Source organism: Hylaeus anthracinus, unplaced genomic scaffold (assembly GCF_026225885.1).
Source record: "Hylaeus anthracinus isolate JK02 unplaced genomic scaffold, UHH_iyHylAnth1.0_haploid 12002, whole genome shotgun sequence".
In the NCBI taxonomy this organism is placed as follows: Eukaryota; Metazoa; Arthropoda; class Insecta; order Hymenoptera; family Colletidae; genus Hylaeus; species Hylaeus anthracinus.
Genome location: NW_026534349.1, coordinates 646,420 through 664,816, shown reverse-complemented (window position 1 = coordinate 664,816; position 18,397 = coordinate 646,420). Strand labels below are relative to the sequence as shown.

The 18,397-nt window shown below is 42.6% G+C and overlaps 1 protein-coding gene across 6 annotated transcripts in view; it reads right to left on the bottom strand.

Annotated features, from left to right (window-relative positions):
• The window catches only part of LOC128891784 (potassium voltage-gated channel subfamily H member 2), a 119,752-nt gene extending 103,032 nt beyond the window's left edge, over window positions 1-16,720 (bottom strand). For 5 of the 6 annotated variants that reach the window (XM_054151565.1, XM_054151566.1, XM_054151570.1 and 2 more), the window contains exon 1: window positions 14,291-16,720. In XM_054151565.1, the coding sequence (XP_054007540.1) occupies window positions 14,291-14,366 (76 nt within the window). In that variant the 5' untranslated portion in view covers window positions 14,367-16,720. The remainder of the gene's footprint in view (window positions 1-14,290) is intronic. The other variant, XM_054151569.1, reaches the window with a different exon arrangement.
• Window positions 16,721-18,397: the final 1,677 nt, after the last annotated feature.

Here is an 18,397-nt window from a genome sequence, read left to right as displayed (position 1 = left end):
GGAATTCTCTTGCGCAGAAAAAAAATTCGATACCGTACAGAGCAACGTCGAAGAAACTTTTGATCAACGCTGACGATCGCTACGGTGAACTATGGCGAACTTTCTATGATAAATATTTACAGAGATTGTTTGGGAGTCCCGTGGGTTAATTAGCGAAAGAAACACACGCAGCGTCCTGTTATCGTACTTTGGAAACTGTTCCCGCGATCGTCGCTATTAGCAATTGCGAGCGTTTTAGTCGAACAAACGCGTATGGTGGAAAATGTAATATCTAGGAAACAGAGAGACGAAGGAAAGGAGAGAGCCAGCGCGAGAGAATGAAAATGGCCAGTAGGAATTTATGACTCGTCGGTGGAAGATTAAATTATTCCTACGGTTAGGCCAAAGCGCGGTTTTACTTGATCCACTGTACGAAATATTTAGTTGTGGTGAAATATCAGTTTGCTTATGAAACGAGAGCTTACGTGCAGTTCCTTAGAATTAATTTCTCAAAGAAAGCCCCAATCCGAAACAATCAAGCCTGGTCTAGAATTGCGTTGCATTGCATTAGCTTTGAAGGACTGAAAATGTCTGGTTGTCCTATCAATTTGTAGGAGGGGGGTGTAGATTGGCAATTCAGAGACGAGCACGGTGTATCGAATCGTCGATTCGGCCTCTCTAAACGATCGAGCAACCGGTCACGTAATACTCGCGATAATTTCATCCGGCACGTTCGCGTAATGTTGATCAACAATAGGCACGGACCGCGCGTTCCTCCGCATTTTCAATTTCCCTTCATTAAACGCGTTTGTCCTTCGCAGAATGTTTAGGTATTGACGAGGGGGGGGTGGGGGGGTGGGGGGAGGGGGCAGGCAAACGAGGGCCCCAGCACGATGGTAGCCGTGGCACGCGGCGCAATTCGATGTGCACAAGGATGACATTTCTCTTGGATTCTGGTACGACGTCGGTACTCTTGCGACGCACTTGAAAATCGTCCTCGTGTCGGCGCGCATGGACTTTGTCCTTTATCAGAAATTTCCACGTGTCACGGAACATCAGATAGTTCTCAAATATTAGATGTAACAAACTTCTCTTAACAATTTCGGAACAGGGTACAACTTTCGATTCTGAATAAAATTCAAAAACTCCAGATTTATTCATACGAATAAAAATAAATGAATCCCAACAGCTGGTCACCCTGGAGCAACATCACGATCAAATTCACAATTTGTATTCCGTTAAAGCAGATCCGCCCAACTCTGGTCGAGGCTTGCGTACGTTTACATGGCTTGTTGATGTTTGCGACTGTGTGTATGTTGGAATCACTGGACAAATATGTACGCGAAACAGATACAGAACGTGAGGAAAACCGACGGAGTTCTTTTCACTGATCCCGAGCCGAGTTTATCGGCCGAACTAGAAATAGATTTCGCCGAGTTCGCATCGGAGACAGCCTCGCAGGGCTTGGGCCCTTTGCCAAGGATGTCACTTAGCCGCGAGAACTACTTTGCTATCCGTACCGTTCCAGAATACTGACCGCCAGGGCTCTTATCTTTCCGAGTCGCTAAACCGACCACAGACCCTTCATCTCGCAGACTTCGTGAACGCGAAAAAAAGACGCTACCTTTCGCCAGGAAATTTTTTAATGAAAGTTGGATGACGCTCCGCCGTTCGAGAATGAAAATGGAACTCGAATAAACGGAGAATCCTCGGAAAAGTTCCGTGAATTTTTCGGATTTTATTTTTCCTATATAATCCTATATAATATTTAAAAAAAAAAAAAAACTAAAAGAAAGAAAATGTACGATATAAAATGCCAAAATAAGCAGTAAAGTACGAGAAAGATGTTGAATCGGATAAAGAAAAACCAAACGAGATAAAGTAACAATAACAATGACGACAAAAAGGAATGGGAAGATAAAAATAAGTCAAATAGCAGATTATAGCGAAATTTATTTCTCGTCTGCGACAACACGAGGATTTAGAGTTGTAGCGAACGTGACGTGTATTAAATTATACAATCTGGCACTTTTAAATCAATATTTCACAGTAACGGCCGACAGAACTACGCTCCCCTTATCTTTCGGGAACGGTAATATAACGGACGCCTTTAATGTCTTTCGCGTTACAAACGGGCGAAATTTATCGCTCTTCGAAGGTGCTTTTTGCCTAAGTCTCTAACGATTAAGCTAACAATATTTCAATCACTAATAGACCCTAACGTCTGGCAAATTTATCACTGAGAAACCGTCGAAACAATCTTCCCTATTGCGTTATCAACGTTGACGTGCTCCAATCATTCTACGATGCTTGATAAAAAAAAGTTTGGTATAATACAAAAATGTCCCTAGTACTGGTTTTTTTTTTTATTAATCTTTTAAAAAAATTCTCGAATTTTAGCTATGACAACTGCAGCGTCCTTATAAATAACCAACTAACATTTAACATCTATGAACTGAACCAAAACCTTCCCCATTATTTGTTATACTTTCACAGCTTCCATGATCGCACCTTGGATTCATCAAACATATTCCTACCAAACAACAAAGAATTCTTTTAAAGATCAAATGTACTTCAGTACTCTCATCCCTGTATGTAGCTTCAACGCTGAAACTGATATCTTCCAGACCTGCTTTCCTGCAGAAATACTTCCTCAACGCGATTATACACATTCGGTTCAATCGAACTCCGTTTCTTTTTCACACGTGGTATATCGTTGTCATCGATGCCGCGATAATTCTCGGTTTATCCCACAAGACATATCCTTGGACGATAAACGATTGGTTGGTTCGGCAATGTTGTGACAAGCTGGAGCGACCTTGTCGACGCGTTAAAGTTACCTCCGCGCACGCGGTTTTAAACACCCTATATATAAACATAGAATTGGCCCGTGATCCGGCTGTGACCCAGGTCGAAGAGGTTCCCGAAGGCGGGGACGAGGAAAAGAAGAAAAAAAAAGAAGACGGCACGCCTCCAACCTGTCGATAGTGTGCTAGAACGAAGAGGGTAGTTGAATCACAATGTCGCTCGACCGAGGTTAACGTGTTTGCACGTCAAACGACGACGCTGGCCTTTTGTTCGCTTTTTCTTTCCGATGCTTCAGAGAGCAGAAACTGGGAACAGCTGGAATTACAATGGTCGCAGCAGGAACGCGATGTTTCGTCACATTTGAACGAGTGCAGTGAATTTTGGTTATTTGGGACATGTAATCTAGTCAAGTTATGGAAAAATAGAGAATTTAGTATGAATGTTCTCCATATCGCGCTTGCGACGATATAAAGGGTCTATAATTCCAATCGTCACCTAAACTCACCGTCGTTCTTGTAAGACTACTTTTTCAGACATGGCTGACAATTCCTCCATACACACTACTAGCTTCCACGCAGTTCATGATCGATTGAAATGGCAGCCTTAATGGACCCCACAATTTTCTTCCACTAACTCAATATCACTAAGGAAACTAATAACTTCACTTTCAACTTTCTTTATACACGGAAATTGTTATGTAAAAGATGCAGTTGTCGGTACACCATTCTTGAAGTGTCGCGAGAAAATTTACCTTCTATCGCCTACCTGTTGCGTGTTATTCAAATCCACAGTTTAGTAATAATTAATAGTATTGTAAAAGCTGTTTGCTCCAATAAGTATTATATAAACTATGTAGATATTACGTATACTATTTGCATTAAACCTTTGCTAGAGATTTGTACTCTGTTTGGCTAGAATAACTTTGGCCGCACCGGTGCGTCGTTTCATTAAACAACGAAATCCTATCCCTTAATATCCTTTTTACCAAATAGTGCATGCGTTTCAAATGCGTTCCATCGCATCTACTCGTTAAACTCCTAGAGTTAATCTCTCGCGATGCGAGTAGATTTCGATTAATCTCGGTTCACCGAAAGGATCGATCGCGCCCCTTACGTGCGGCTTAACACATCCCGAGTGACGCAGTCCCTCGAAATATTCCAATGCGTTGAGTTACGGGCGACGGATCTTAAAACTGTCGTTCTTTCGTAGAACTTCTATTTTCTTCGGCGACACAAGCGCGCGCCGCGAGTGCGTTCTTGGCACGCGAGGCACTCCGTTGCACACTTGAACCGAGAACCGAGTCCACCGTGAACATCGGTTTAAAGAAACTGGACACGGCGATGAATAACGTCACTGCGACGGAAAAGAAAAAGGAACATGGAAGGAAAGTTACCCGGGACCCATTCACATCCGACGATTCCAGCAGCCTCGTAAATTCAACGAGTCCGCTCCACTTTCGCGACTCTTAAGTAAGCGCGCCTCAATAATACTCGTCGGTGCCGTGTAAACAACGCGTTAGACGCGCGCGAACGTTCGCGGGGGAAACGTAACTCGCCTTTATCAATTTCGGCCTCGTAATTGTTTTCACGCGTCGACGTGTCCCGTTGGCTGTGCCGTACCTTTGAACTTCATTGTTTCTGGGTCGGCCGGTTTTATATTTGGCAAAGAACCTAATGCGACGCGGCGAGCGCATTCGTGGGCGTTAAATACATAACACTTTACAAACCGCGTCTATTTGGGTACGAATACACGGAAAATTCTGCAACTTTTCAGTCGAACTTGAGATTTTGGAAAGACAAAGAATGGTCGTTTTACATACAGCTCGCTGATGCTATGGCTGTTACGATGACGTAAGAAAAATTGTCTCTGAAGGATAACAACAAAAGTCGATCAATTTCAATGTTGTCGAAGAAATTTTGCGGATGATGGATCTACCGTCGAGCAAGCTATAAATGACGTGACACCCTTATCGCCAGGACGGCAATTTAAATTACGGATAATAGCGAAATTGCGATTGTTAGAGCGGCTACAGCATTATCAGAAAATAATCTTCACTTTATATACTAACAGTGTAATGTAAATTAGTTAATATTGTATTTGATTGAAAATAAACCTAATAGTGACCTTGTCACGATCTTGCAGATTTCTATACCTGGAAATCATCGAGCAGAGATTTCTGGGAAATTTCACATTCCACGCGATTTATTTTCAGTTCATAGAATCGCGAATACGATCGCACTATCAAACATGAAGGCATTCTTCAATGGGCAAACGCTCGTTTCAAGAAAAATAAGCTCGACGGTGATTCTTCCAAAGCTGATCACCAATAAAGCCTCCGATTCACTCAGTTTCACGACCCGAATGCGCGAACCAACGCTTTGAACGATTGTTACCATGTGGTGTTGCAAATGCATCGCGAAGTGCAGCGCGCCAGCGAAGGGAGGGATCTTCAAAGAGCTGTAAATCGACTGCGGACCATCGAGAAAATGGAAAATAATAAACCGCCGCAGCTGGACGGTCAAAGGGGAGTCCCGAACGAGAGAAAATTCCACGAGGGGTGATAATTAATACCGTAAGTGCTGAAAAAACGGCAGATCTAAAAAAAAATGCTAGTCAAATTTTCAAGAAAAACACCGTGGGATTTCGAAATCATATGAAACATCAATAGCAATACAAGTTTAACTTACTTATTGCATTGTAAATTCTTAATGTAAACTAACCCCGATTTCTACCAACTATGTTTGACTTCACATTACAGAAGATCCAAAAATACGGCTCGAAACATATAAAAAATAAACAACTTAAACTTTAATACTATCAATGTTTCGTTTAATTTTTCATAAACAGTAAACTTAGACCATCAGGTTTCACAGTCACGACAAAAATATCGAAGCTTTCGAAGCACTCCAATTTATTTAATCTCGAACAGCTTGTTCGGCTCGATAATTAATTATTCGACGATTAAACAACTCTCTACGCCGCGAATGATTTTCAGTGGCGAAGAAATTCGGTTGACTCGCGTGAAAATCGTTCCGGAGACGTATTGCGTGTATTAATAACGCTAATTTGAATGGTGCCTAGGCCAGTACACAATTTCGAAAGATATTTCAGCGACACATGTGGTCTACGTTAAATCACGAACGCAACGCGTCATGGACGCAAATTTTCCGCCCGAACCTACGAGATTAAAGCTAGATGCATACTATCGGCTTTCTGTTAAACGACAGATTGGTCGATTTAGTAAAAGATGTATGTATTACCATCACTAAAGAATGATGCCTTAGCTACTCCAAAATTTACCACTTGTCAACAGCCTCTATTTTCTTACAATTGTGTCGATATGTGATATTTTTCAAACAATCACGAAACTGGGAAAGCGATGACTTAAACCCTCCTTAATTTCACATGAACTACAACCCATTCCAATATCGTTAAAATCCCTAACATCGGTGTATAGAAGTGATCGATTTGGCGTGGAACGGCCTTGTAAGACTTCCATCGGAACTTTTTTAACCGGAACCGAACGGCGATTCGATTAACTTGGACGGCGAGCATCGGCCAAAGATTATTTATACTTTCAGTGGACTTCCACAAACCGATTTGCACGACAGACGAATCGGCTGCGTCTTTTGCGCGAACGAGCTACAACGCGATCTTCAAAGCGGCCAGGGTTTCCTGGCACAAGAAAACGTTTCAAAATTAATGATCTCTTTCCCGTCACTAGAGCCATCAACCAAACAAACAAAACAAACAAAACCAATCCATCTGGTGTTGGAGCACGTCGCCGTGCAAGAAGAAACTAAAATCAAAGGCGCCAATTGATTCCGTGATAAATAGACAGGACGAGTGGTCTCGATTTAACTACAATTTCTAAATCTATTTCCACACAACGAATTCCGCGATTCTAATAATGCCTTCTTGCAAACTTTATTAGAGTCTCGCACAAAGACCATTTGAAACTACCTAAACATAAATTTCTGTTATTGGTCAATTTGTATTATCGTCTGAAATTTTCTACGTTCATTGATTCGAGTGACTTGTAACATTCATATCAGTGTGAAATTAATTATTAAACTACATTTCAAGTTTTCTATGTAGAATCAACGAAAAAGAATTCGTTTGTTTCCAAACATGCTCCTGGAAAAACGCAAACTTCACGAGAATAGAACACGTCAAAAATCAATAGCAACGTAGCCAGATACCAAACGAATACAGTAACACGTCGAACGACCAAGGGTAGTTTTCAAATAAATAAGAAACTCAAATTATATATCTCGATCGATTCATCGATCGAAGAAAATAAAATTCATAATCCACAATTTAAATTAATTTATTTAAAAAAGGCTAATTAACAAATAAAAATTGCAACGAGTATTTTGTGAATGTTTCCTTGCTTATATTACATATTTTTGGCCACTATTTTCCAAAGTTCTGATTACTAAATTTACTTTTGCATCGTGAGATTTTTCGCGTGTCTAGACCACGTGGAAAACAATCTTTTTGTAACCCCTCTTAGAAAAACATTTAGAATACTGTCCAACCTTAATTAATCTCGAGTTATGTTGGAGCGTTGTTCCGTTTGCATGAGAGAACGAGCAAGGGTGTGCATTTCGTCGAAAGTAAATACGAGCGTACATTACGGACAGACAAAAACTGCAAGTATCGTGCAATTTGTAAGAAGCAGACGTTAGAGAATAAGCCTCTCCACAGACATATTCAATGGTGCTTTTTTTTACGCATTACGTGTTCTACGAGAGTTCCGAGACGGCCGTCTGCAAAGTTTTTAGCTTAAAGCTCAGCGTGAGATGACGACGCAGCAATTGGAAATGAATAAAGGGAGACGAAACATTAGATTCTAAATTGTTTGAACATTTCACTGAACGTTAAGAATAGAAAAATCTTCTCCCTTCGATGCTTCTAATAATAAGCGACTACATGTCGTAGCTGGTTACCAAAACCAGGAATCATCGGCAACAACCGACATTTCCACGGATAAAAAAATCTGTGTCATCAAATTATTCATAATCGTCTCCAGGACAGGCGACCGTGAATAATGCATTCCGTGCCGGAGTAATTATAGCAATCGGTTCGATTGGCAACCGCCTTGATGAACCCATCCATTAGCATCTATAGATCCATAGATTGCGATACCTCCTCCTCCGTTGCTTCTGCCGAGAAGAAAAAAAACCAGGGGTTCCGTGGAGGACCGCGGAGAATTTTAAATATCCATCCTGGCAGCAGCCCAAAGTTTCTGGTCGAATTTATCGCGCGGTAGCGCACGTATCCTCGTTATTATGTACACGTACGCCTCGCGTAAAAAAAACAGCAACGGAAGAAAGACGACGAAGAAGGAGAAGAAGATGAAAGAGAGAAATGAAAAAAAAAACACGCGGAAACGGCAGGCTGCTGTGTCGGTTCATTGTAATTTCCGTGAATCGCGATTATCGGGGTCGGTTTCTGGCCTGTGCGATAACATCCGAGTGAAACCTCGCGGAAGACGGTCAAAGCCACGTGACGTAGGCACACGACGTGGCTTTTCTTCCGCCTGTCGGGAACAGATGAATTTTCACGATACCGTGCCCAAAATATCTTATAAAAAGTACATAATTCCCCATGAGTATCGTAAACAGGAATTGACGTTTCCAAACCTCGTGAATATTCTCTTCTTTGGGATTGTCAGTCTCAACCACTTTTGAAAAATATCTTGTTCCTCGAGGATCTTATAAATAAAAAAAGCTCGTTCTACAGTTGAAGTTTGTTAACATAATTAATTTTTAGTATCCTTACTTCTAATTTCAGTATTTCGTTGAAAAATAAGAATTGATGTTTATGAGAGTCAGATGACATATTAACTGTGGGGAAATTGGACTGAGAATCTTTGTTTATGAGATTCTTGAGAAACAAACTATGTTTTGAAGGGATCGAAGCATAAAAATCCTTCTTTATGATACTCGTGAGAAATAAACTACTTTTATAGGGTCTTATTATAGAATGCTTGATTATAAATACGGAAATGTTTTTTTAACAAAAGATATTCTTAGAATATCTTAACATTTAATGCCCCTTTGTACCATCTAATTCAAATTTATGTGTTATAAAATACAATCGAATGGCCGTCTCTGCGCAGACTATCCACAAATTAATTACAATAAACAGGCTAACAAAATTCGAAAAGTTTTTGAATTATTAACCAGCCACATTGTCTGAGTCTGACCAGTCGCAGCCTGATTTCGTGAAAATTCGGCGGTATGATGTCGTCACACGATTTTCGTGGATCGAGTCAAGGTATAAGTGGGTCAGAGAGCTTCTCGAGGTCTAGATCTAGTCGGCCCTGGTCCGTCGTCGTCGATGAATCACCGAACCGATTGGAATTTATGAATTTGAACGCGTTGGACTGTTTGCTCTACGCGAACGAGCGTTTCAACTCGACAGATTGCGAGAGGAAAGCGTCGAACGGCGTCGACAAGTGGATGATCCAGGTGGAGACTGATATCCAGGGGTTTTTGCGACCCCTTGTCGCCAAAAATCGATTGCAAAAGAGAATCGAATTGTGATGGAAGTGAAAAATTGAATTAAAAACTGAAAGGGGTACTCTTTTATGTCGGGGTTAAAAAATAGATTTTTCTTTTAAAATTCTTATTGCTAAAAGTCTTTAAAATATTTGTAACACATATTGAAACAATTTCGTAATTGCTAAAGTTATAACTTTTCATTTCTTGGCCTTTAATTTATATTCTGTAATTCATAAGCAATTTTTACTACTTGTTCCTTTCATACTGCTCCAATTTAGAAAACCTTCTTAATAAGGAGAATGAAAAAGGTTTCCTTTCGGTAATTTTAATTAGATTCGAAAATATGAGGAATTCTGGACAAGCTCGCCTGGATAAACTCACAGAAAAATTTATGATATCTTACGTTACAATCTTGTATGCGCGAATCCATCGAAACTTTCCAAATTCACGCAAGAATTTCCCCATTGTCTACCCCGACAAGCTCGTCAAAAAGTTGAGCACTTCTTTAAAACTATAAAAAGTGAAATACTAATCCAGATAAGAGAAATTTATAAGCAACAACAACTATATCGACTTCCTGCCATCGAGTACAATTTAAAGCAAGGGTGGTACCAATTGTCGACTTTTAATAGCTTCGTACACGAAAACGAAAGCTCGTACCAGGTTCCTGGTGTCACATTTTCGACCGAGTCGTGTGTACGCGTGAACACAATTCAGGGCGGGCTTAACGAACCACCTGTCCTTGACACGAATAAACCTCCTAAACATGATTAATAACACAATTATCCCGAATCTTAGTTTACTTGGTTCGTCTAATCATTGTAGGAATTACGTGGAAATTTAAAAAAAAGAAAAAAAAAATTCTCACAAAAAAGAACGAAGATAATAAATAAATAGAAACCTACATATATTTTGATCTGTTACAAAAATCTGCTAGGTTCAATTAAAACCAGCAATTGACACGATCCCTCGTTAGAATATTTCTTTAAATCAACTACTTTCAACTAGTCGTTATGTTTTCCAACCAATGCCGAACGCTTTTCCAATTGCAATTCATTGTCGTGACGAAGATCACCATGTTATGGTTAAGCATCTTAACTTCTCGAAAGAGTAGTCGGTCGACGAGGCTCATTTGTCATTCCGACGAAAGAAATCCCGGCGTTACAGATGCTTCATCGATTACGCAGTCGTCGTTAGGGCCTATTTAGCTTTTTCAAGGCCCGCAGATGCAATTTGCCGGTATTTGCGTGCGAGATAGATTGCCCTCCGACGTCGTATTCGATTACGATACAAGAGGACAGCTGAAGAGTATCGAAAAGATGGCTGGCTGATGAGGAAAGAGCAGGAGGAAAGGTGAAAGGTAGAAAAAAATGAGTGAACGCGGTTGGATGTACTGTGGTATAGAGAGGACGTCAGATTAGAAGCCAAGGCTTGACGGACAGCAATGCCACTGGGACAAAAGCCCACCCTGAAGGGGCTGGCATACATATTTTTTATTATATAAATTGGCGTTCCAAAGGTTTCCCAAGAATTTATCGCGTTAATGCCTATTACCGCGCGCCCTTCTGTACGACAGCCGATGCTTTTGTCAACGAACGATGATACTCAACCTCATCAACTAATTTTTGCGTCGAATATCGCCGGACGAATCTTCCCCGTGGAAGATGAGAAACAAATCAGAGAGAAAAAGAGCAACGAAACCAGGCCATTCGTGACGAAACACAGGACGGGACCTTGCTAGTCAACTTTTTCGAGTTGGCGAGGAATTCTATTATCACTGAGAGAAAGACACTATTTATCACAGAATATTCTAAAGTCCATAGTGGTGACGATGATTGATAACAAGAGTTATATTATCACGGATTAATATTAATAGAAATATTGATTACCGTTTACCACCCGGTGGCACCAAAAACAGCCATGATTTATAATCGAGTAGGTCGAAATATTAATTTGGTGAAACCAATCTTAACAAAGAATGGCCTATTTAAATTCGTTCTAGAGAAATCTAAAATACAAAAATACGTCCGAGCTTTATATTAAATTGAATTTCACTGCCGTTACCGTATCAGAAGGAAAATTACGATCACAATCGTGGCGAACAAGTAACGAATTTATTGTAAGGACAAACGTAATAGCGAAGCGAAACAAGTTCATACGAAGTAGGTCACGATCTTCCTTCTCCAAATTTGGAGTGAACTCATTGAGGCGACAAAATGTTTTGCCGGGGATCGCATCTTTTGGCACCAGTCGATCCTTTATGCAAAGAATTACGGTCTCTTTTAAGCACTTAATCCGTGAAAACTCGACTGTGAATGCACTCGTAGCTCGACGACTTGGCGAATATGTGTACGTTGTCGACGAGGGGGCGATAGAAATGAATTTCAATTTAGAACCCCGACGAAGACATTGTGCGAATTAAAACGTCGAGGATACCGAGCAATTCTATAAAAAGGTATGAGTTTAAAAACTCGCACGAAAAGTCGCGGCAAACGTATCTTGCGATAGGCCCTTTAGAGAAAAAAGTGTTTAAACATTTTACAATTAGAAAGAAAATATAAACGGACGAGTCCAAGCTCGTTTTGATAGTGGATTTCAACGTGCAGTGGATCGAATTAGGTAGAAAAAATTGGTACATTTAAGAGCATAATACACGAAGCTAAAAATGCGAATTCGGCACTTTATCATCGACTTATGGCCTTTGTTAGCACGTCACCGCCACGCAAATTCTTCGGTGCACACTGTTTTTCTCAGGCATGCAACAGAACCCCGGGGCAAGATATTTCAGATGGTCTTTTTATCCAGATGCCATTAGTTTAACTTTATTCCGTGCCACGGCACGAACAAAGACCATTCGTCTTGTTATTGACGGATCTCTACTTCCTTGCACGTTCCAAGAGAATGCAATCACCACGAATGGAAAGTGAACGCTCCTTTGAATTGGTCTCTTATTCGGAATCTGCGATACGTTCAACAATGTACGATAATTTTTCGGATAATACGTTGCTCGGAACACGAGTGAAAATATATGTACGTATTTGAATGCCAAGTGAATGTTTGGCGTAAAGTAATTTTTATAAGATGTATTTGATTGTTCAAAAAGTTTCTTCCGTGGTTTGCACTCAGTTATTTTTTTGCGGCAATGTTTATATAGATAGACAACCTAATTTCTTCGATGTCAACTACCACGTGTTTGAAAAAAAGAAGAATTTATTTGTAGAGAAAATCCGAATGGAAAAATGGAAAAATGGAAAAATGGAAAAATGGAAAAATGGAAAAATGGAAAAGCACAAGTTGTCATTAACGTTGATAACAACAGACATAGTGATAACAACACGACAAGACCTTTTCTACAAGTACAGTCACGCGATAAACATATCGATCGATTTACATATATGATCTGTATATACAATATTATATAGGGTGTTCCACCTAACACTTTTCACGATTTTTCTGACAACAAATATTTAAAAAAAATGTTGATCAGTTTTCGATTGGTCCCCTCATTTTTTTAAATGACACTTATTACCCCCGTGGCGTGCTGTTGTGAAAGAAACTACAACTTGAATAGAAACAATGGTTCTTGAAGCTACAGAGAAATTCTAAAGGGATTACTCTGAGATCTAAATATTTTTGCTTGACTAGATATAAAAAAAAAGAAAGCGAATGCAGAAATCCTTTCAGAGATCAAATGAAAACTGTTGTACGCGAACAAAACGGACTTAAATTGCAAATTCGCCTCCGGTAGGAAGACGGTACGTTAATTAAACATTCTTTTGTTTCTTCACATTTAATAGTGAAAAAAAACAATGAAACATGAAAACCGTTTCGCCGTTAATGGGAATGAATAAACAGACGGTTTTGGCCGAAAAAAAGGATCGTCGGGTTTTCCTCGACATCGCGTTAGAATTTCCACTCGGACGACTAATCTTCCTTGAGAAATCTGACGTCAATGAATCGCGACAATGCGAAAGAAATCGCCGGCTCTCCTTCGTTCCTCTACAATCAATTCAAACCGCCCCTTCCCCTCCAACCCTGTCGGTTTTCTCCAGGTCTGCTCCCTTGCAAGGACTTCGGGCATGCCTCGAGTGATATTGCCAGTGACATGCATTGTCCCATTGTGAAACAGAACTACCCCTTTCCTCCATTTAACCGAGCCCCTACCACCGCGAGTCCTCGCCTCCGTCGAGATGTTTTAAATAATATTGAAAACGGAGTTCTGGCTCGATGCCTGCTCGTTCCATATCCCAGGTGGAGCACTTCTAAAAAACTTGGATTATATCGAGCTGGCCAGAACGACAATCCTCGAGGGTTGCTAACTTTATTTTAATCTTCCGCGGGAAAGCGGCGTCGCCACTCGAGAAAATTTCATTAAACTTTATGTGCAGCTCTCGGATATTATGAAAAGAAGCGTCAATGCACTCTCGAGGGTAAACGACGGAATCAATTTTACTTTATTAGATTCGTCACGTTAACTCAATCAACGCGGTTACCGCCACTAGACCGTGAGAAACCTCTTTCGCTGAATCTCTCCCTTTCATCATGATTCAATTCTTAGATGCATTTATTTGTCTTATCTTCATTTGACGAATGAAGTCATCATCGGGTCTAGAATTATATACTAACTAAAAGTGATGTTTCACCGTGAGACTCCTACCAGAGACTCATCGGTGCACGTGCCGTAAAGTACGCGGCAAATTCAAATACAAATCTCTCGAATACCCAAGTTCCCCACGACTTGTGACGAACGCGAGGACGTCATCGCTGACAGCGAAATCTTAAAGTAGGCCATTTTCTGAAAAAAGTAGGACGTAGGACACGAACGTGTGATAGGGTAGGGCTGTCCTATCGAAAGTAGGACACGTGGCAACGCGATGGACTATCATCGTCGAATCTATCTACGAAGGCTATCAACGAGTTCTACGAAAATTGACGTTCATCCAAACAATCGTTCCACTCGATACGAGAACGCAGAAGAAAGACTAACTCACCGTGAGTGTCGAACTTTCTGATGATGGTTTCGATGATCGTTGTCCTGGGCGCCACGTGACCTCGTCTAACAGGCATCTCAGGAATATTCCCAGGTACCTGGGCCGACGAGACGTTTGGCGTTCGATCGTGGGCTCGTTAAGCCCGTGTGATAATTAACGCGTAACACTACAGCACTGAGAAAACACTCGCAGCATGCGTACAAGCACGGTAGAAAAAAGCACAGCACGAGTTGAGCATAATGATTATCGAGGACAGAGAAAAGCACCAGCTAAATAACGGCGACGCTCGGTGTCACGGTTCGTTCCCGAGCCCTGGCGTGATTCTTGCGATGGAACGACAGCCGAGAAACGAAAAAAAATAGAGTAACAGAACCAACAAGAAGTAGAAGAAGATTCGTTGGTAGTCGGACGTCGATATATTCCTTTTCGTTCCGGTTTAGACGCTCCTTGCGTACGTACAAAAGGGAATACGGGGGGAAAGTAAACGAGGAGAGGTGGCCACCAAGGAAGCTCCACTAAACGGTGACGCGTGGTGCCTTTTGCCTCGCTTCAAGGAACGTCCCCTAAATTACGTGATCTACGCGAGACGATCGTTGTTTCCTGGTGTTACGATAGTAGAAAATTCGGGCACACAGTTCTGGACAGAGTCAGCGCGCTAACGCCCGTTCGGAGAAGGCTGGATGTCTTTGCTCGACTTCCTTTGGACCCGTTTCTCGTTTATCCTAGGTAATATCTAAAGATCGTAGCAGACTGTAGCGGTGACTTATGGTACCATCCTCGCCCCGTGGATCCAAGGACGCGATGAAGGTCGTGCCACGAAGCCCCGACCCTGCGTATCTCTCCGCTCCGAATCCGATGTCTGACCAGCTCAAGATGTACGATCCAGGCGAGGAAACATCTATTTATAGTCGATACACCCTGCGCCACACGGCTTTCCCACGAAATCCAACAACGGTGATCTGGAGAACGTGTCGCCGTTAGCGTTACAGATTATCAAACGTTTCTTCGTTTGTGCACGAGGACACCCTTCTTCGGAACTTCAAAAGACACGAGGCACGCGATTGATCCTTGCTGTTCCCACTTTTCCCTTTCACCAGGACCAGAGGACAACGGATCGCGAGCGCCACGAGGTTTCGTCGTCTTCGCAGAGATTGGCAAGCTGTCCGGGTGATTTCAGCCGTGGTAACCGCACCTTCTCGGCGACGGACGCCTCGCGGAGAATCCGTAGAAGACTCGACCTCGTCGGCTCGGAGTCAAACTTCTCTGCATCTGGTGGAACGAAGAACAGCGGACGTCTCAGAGACGCGCATTGTGCGGACATTTCCACGAGCGTTGCTAGGAGGGTAGGCGACTTGGGAAACGTGCTGCTGCTGCTGCTGCTGCTGCTGCTGCTGTGCGTCTCGTCGATCAGCCACGAGTATCAACGATGACACGCCACCGATTTCCCGAATGCCGGTTTCTCGGTTACGGGATCGTGAATCGGGACAAGGTAAAAAATTTCGTATGTCATGGCCGTTAGGGGTTGGGGGAAGAGTAACGTGCTGGGGCAGGTGTGAAAAGGTGGATCTCGATCACGACGAGAAAGGCACGTGGTGGATATATGCGGTCGCGTTTATCCGTAACGACGAGCCAGCGGGTTGTCCGTGACGATTCACCGTGATCCCCCCGGTCGCTACGATACGCTGGAACCCACGCTCCCCTGAATCGAATGTCCTGCTTCGCGGGGGTCAGCCAGCTTGTGCATTTCAGCTCGAGCTCAGGGGCAGTTATTTTTATACTTCTTCTTCATTCTCCGCGACAATAACTGGCACCGCGTGGGAGCTCTTACGACTTCTCCCCGATGTTTCTCGAAATACTCATCGGCTCGTGTAACCTGTTGGCGACGGCCACTGACACTGTCCCACCGAAACCACTCCTTCACGATCTCCCCCCGACAACTTTCCCAACACGACGAATGCTTCGATCGAGACCATCGACGAGCAACGGCGAGGGAAAGCCTGCTACGCCCTTTTTCGCGAAAGCTACGTTACGACGAGGACCGAGATATCTTCGAAACGATGTCAGCGAACCGTATCCTTCCCCGGGGTCACCACGCCTCGCGGATCATACCGAAAATCGACGTTTCCTGCGTCACTGACCGTACGATCGTCCTCGAGGGTATCCTGCCCGAGCGAACCTTCCGTCGGAGAAGAGTCCCATTCAACCCGGCACTGGTGACACGGGCTAGGTTGTTAAACACTGTTGCTTTCCCGCGTGCTCGCACGTTTAATCGGGTTCGTCTACCGGCGAGCAAAGGCGTCGCAGAGCCGCGTGTGCACGAGCGAACCAGCCGAGGGACGCGAACAGTGCTTTTCTTCTGGGAGGGATTTTCCGTGGTTTCGTTAGTCGCCGTCGTTCGGTCGGTACTGAAAATACGAGGAGGCACGACGGGCCGACGTCTCTCTCGGCGACGGCGACGACGACGACGACGAGGACGACGCCGGCGACGACGGTACGTTGGGGGGTCGACCGCGGCGCTTGCGTCGTGCACACCACCTCCCCACCAGCGTCACTCACCACCCGATTACGCCGCCCTATCATACCCCCTCGCCAGCCAGTGATAATATTGATAAGGTCCCGCGTCCTTTTCTTGCACCGTGTCGTCCTCGTTCCGCTGGAATCCAGCCGGATGCACGGCCACCGGCAACTCGCGGATAATTTGGATTCCTCGACGAAGAATGGGGGAAATTATCGCTTTAATTATTGCGCCCGGTTTGTTCGCGATTTCTTTCTATGTAAACGCTCCGAACGGTGCGCGCGGTGGCTCCGAATCCCACCAAAAATCCTCACCGAAATTTCAACGATTCAGTTTATGTTTGTTCAAACTTAACCCATTTGCCATTTTTTCCTATCTTCGAACCTCTCAAAGATATTTTGTTGATTTACATTCTTTAAATATCACCCTGCGTGTTTATCATCTTGTTAGTCTCTTTTTGACGCATTGTTGTCGTCATATAGGATGGCCCAGTAAAGTACGAGCTATCTTCTCTGAAACCACTGCAGATATCTACGACAATTGTGTATTATAATAAAAAGGAACAAAGAGGCCAATTATATGATTTGCATCAATTTTTTCTGGGGCTACTGCAAGGGAGACAAAGGAGGGACCCTTCTTAAGTTGAGAGTTATTGTTTAAATGGAGCAACCTGTTCATTTTTTTTATACCCACTTATCAGCCTTAATATTAGGATTACAAGGAAAAATTAAATTCAGTGTTCTGTGTAGATTTAGAGACCTTAAGACTTCAACAACGAATACGAAGATAGTAATCATTGTGCAACTCGATACCAGAGTAGACATCAATTATTAAATAATACATTATACGTGACCATTCCTTCTCTTGTCATCTCTTTATCGAAAAATTGATGTTTCTGTAACACTGAAAGCTTAATAAGCACCCCTAATTTCCCTCCCGTCGTGTCTTAAAAGCGGCGCTTAATTGACCCTACTTAACCATCATAAAATAACAACGAAACGTAACTTATAGTATTTAATTTTACGAAATCATACTGATAACATTTAAACAAAAATATAATTGTAATTCTCGATATGGCGTTACTCGCAAGCCACCCTGTACGTGCACAACCCTGGATGATCATTCGATACCTACAACGGTGAGGCGATTAAAAGGCAGTTTAATATTTCAAAGCCTATGTAATTGCTCAGCCGTGGCATCTTTATTGTTCATTTTATTTCAATTAGCGCGCGCACTTCCTGCACGTGATTTGTCTTTCATGAAGCATGTCTCTTTTCGTTTTACCTGCAGCGCGCTACATTTTGTCGTACTCGAGCGTTCCCGAATGCGAGGTTAATTATAAATCGTCGCGAACCATCGCGTATTAACAAAGAACGTGTGTACAGGCGTAAATTAGCTGTCGTCAAGACAAACGGTTGCCGTTTCAACGCCCTGGCTGTCATTTTCGCCGTCCGTCGAGAATAAGTGAGGGATTCTAAGAGGCAAAGTATGAAATCTCGAAATAACCAACTATCCCCTTCCTCCAATAAAGATATTTATCTGAATTAGAAAATAAGTCAACATCTACTGGCGCCAGTTTTACGCTTTATGCC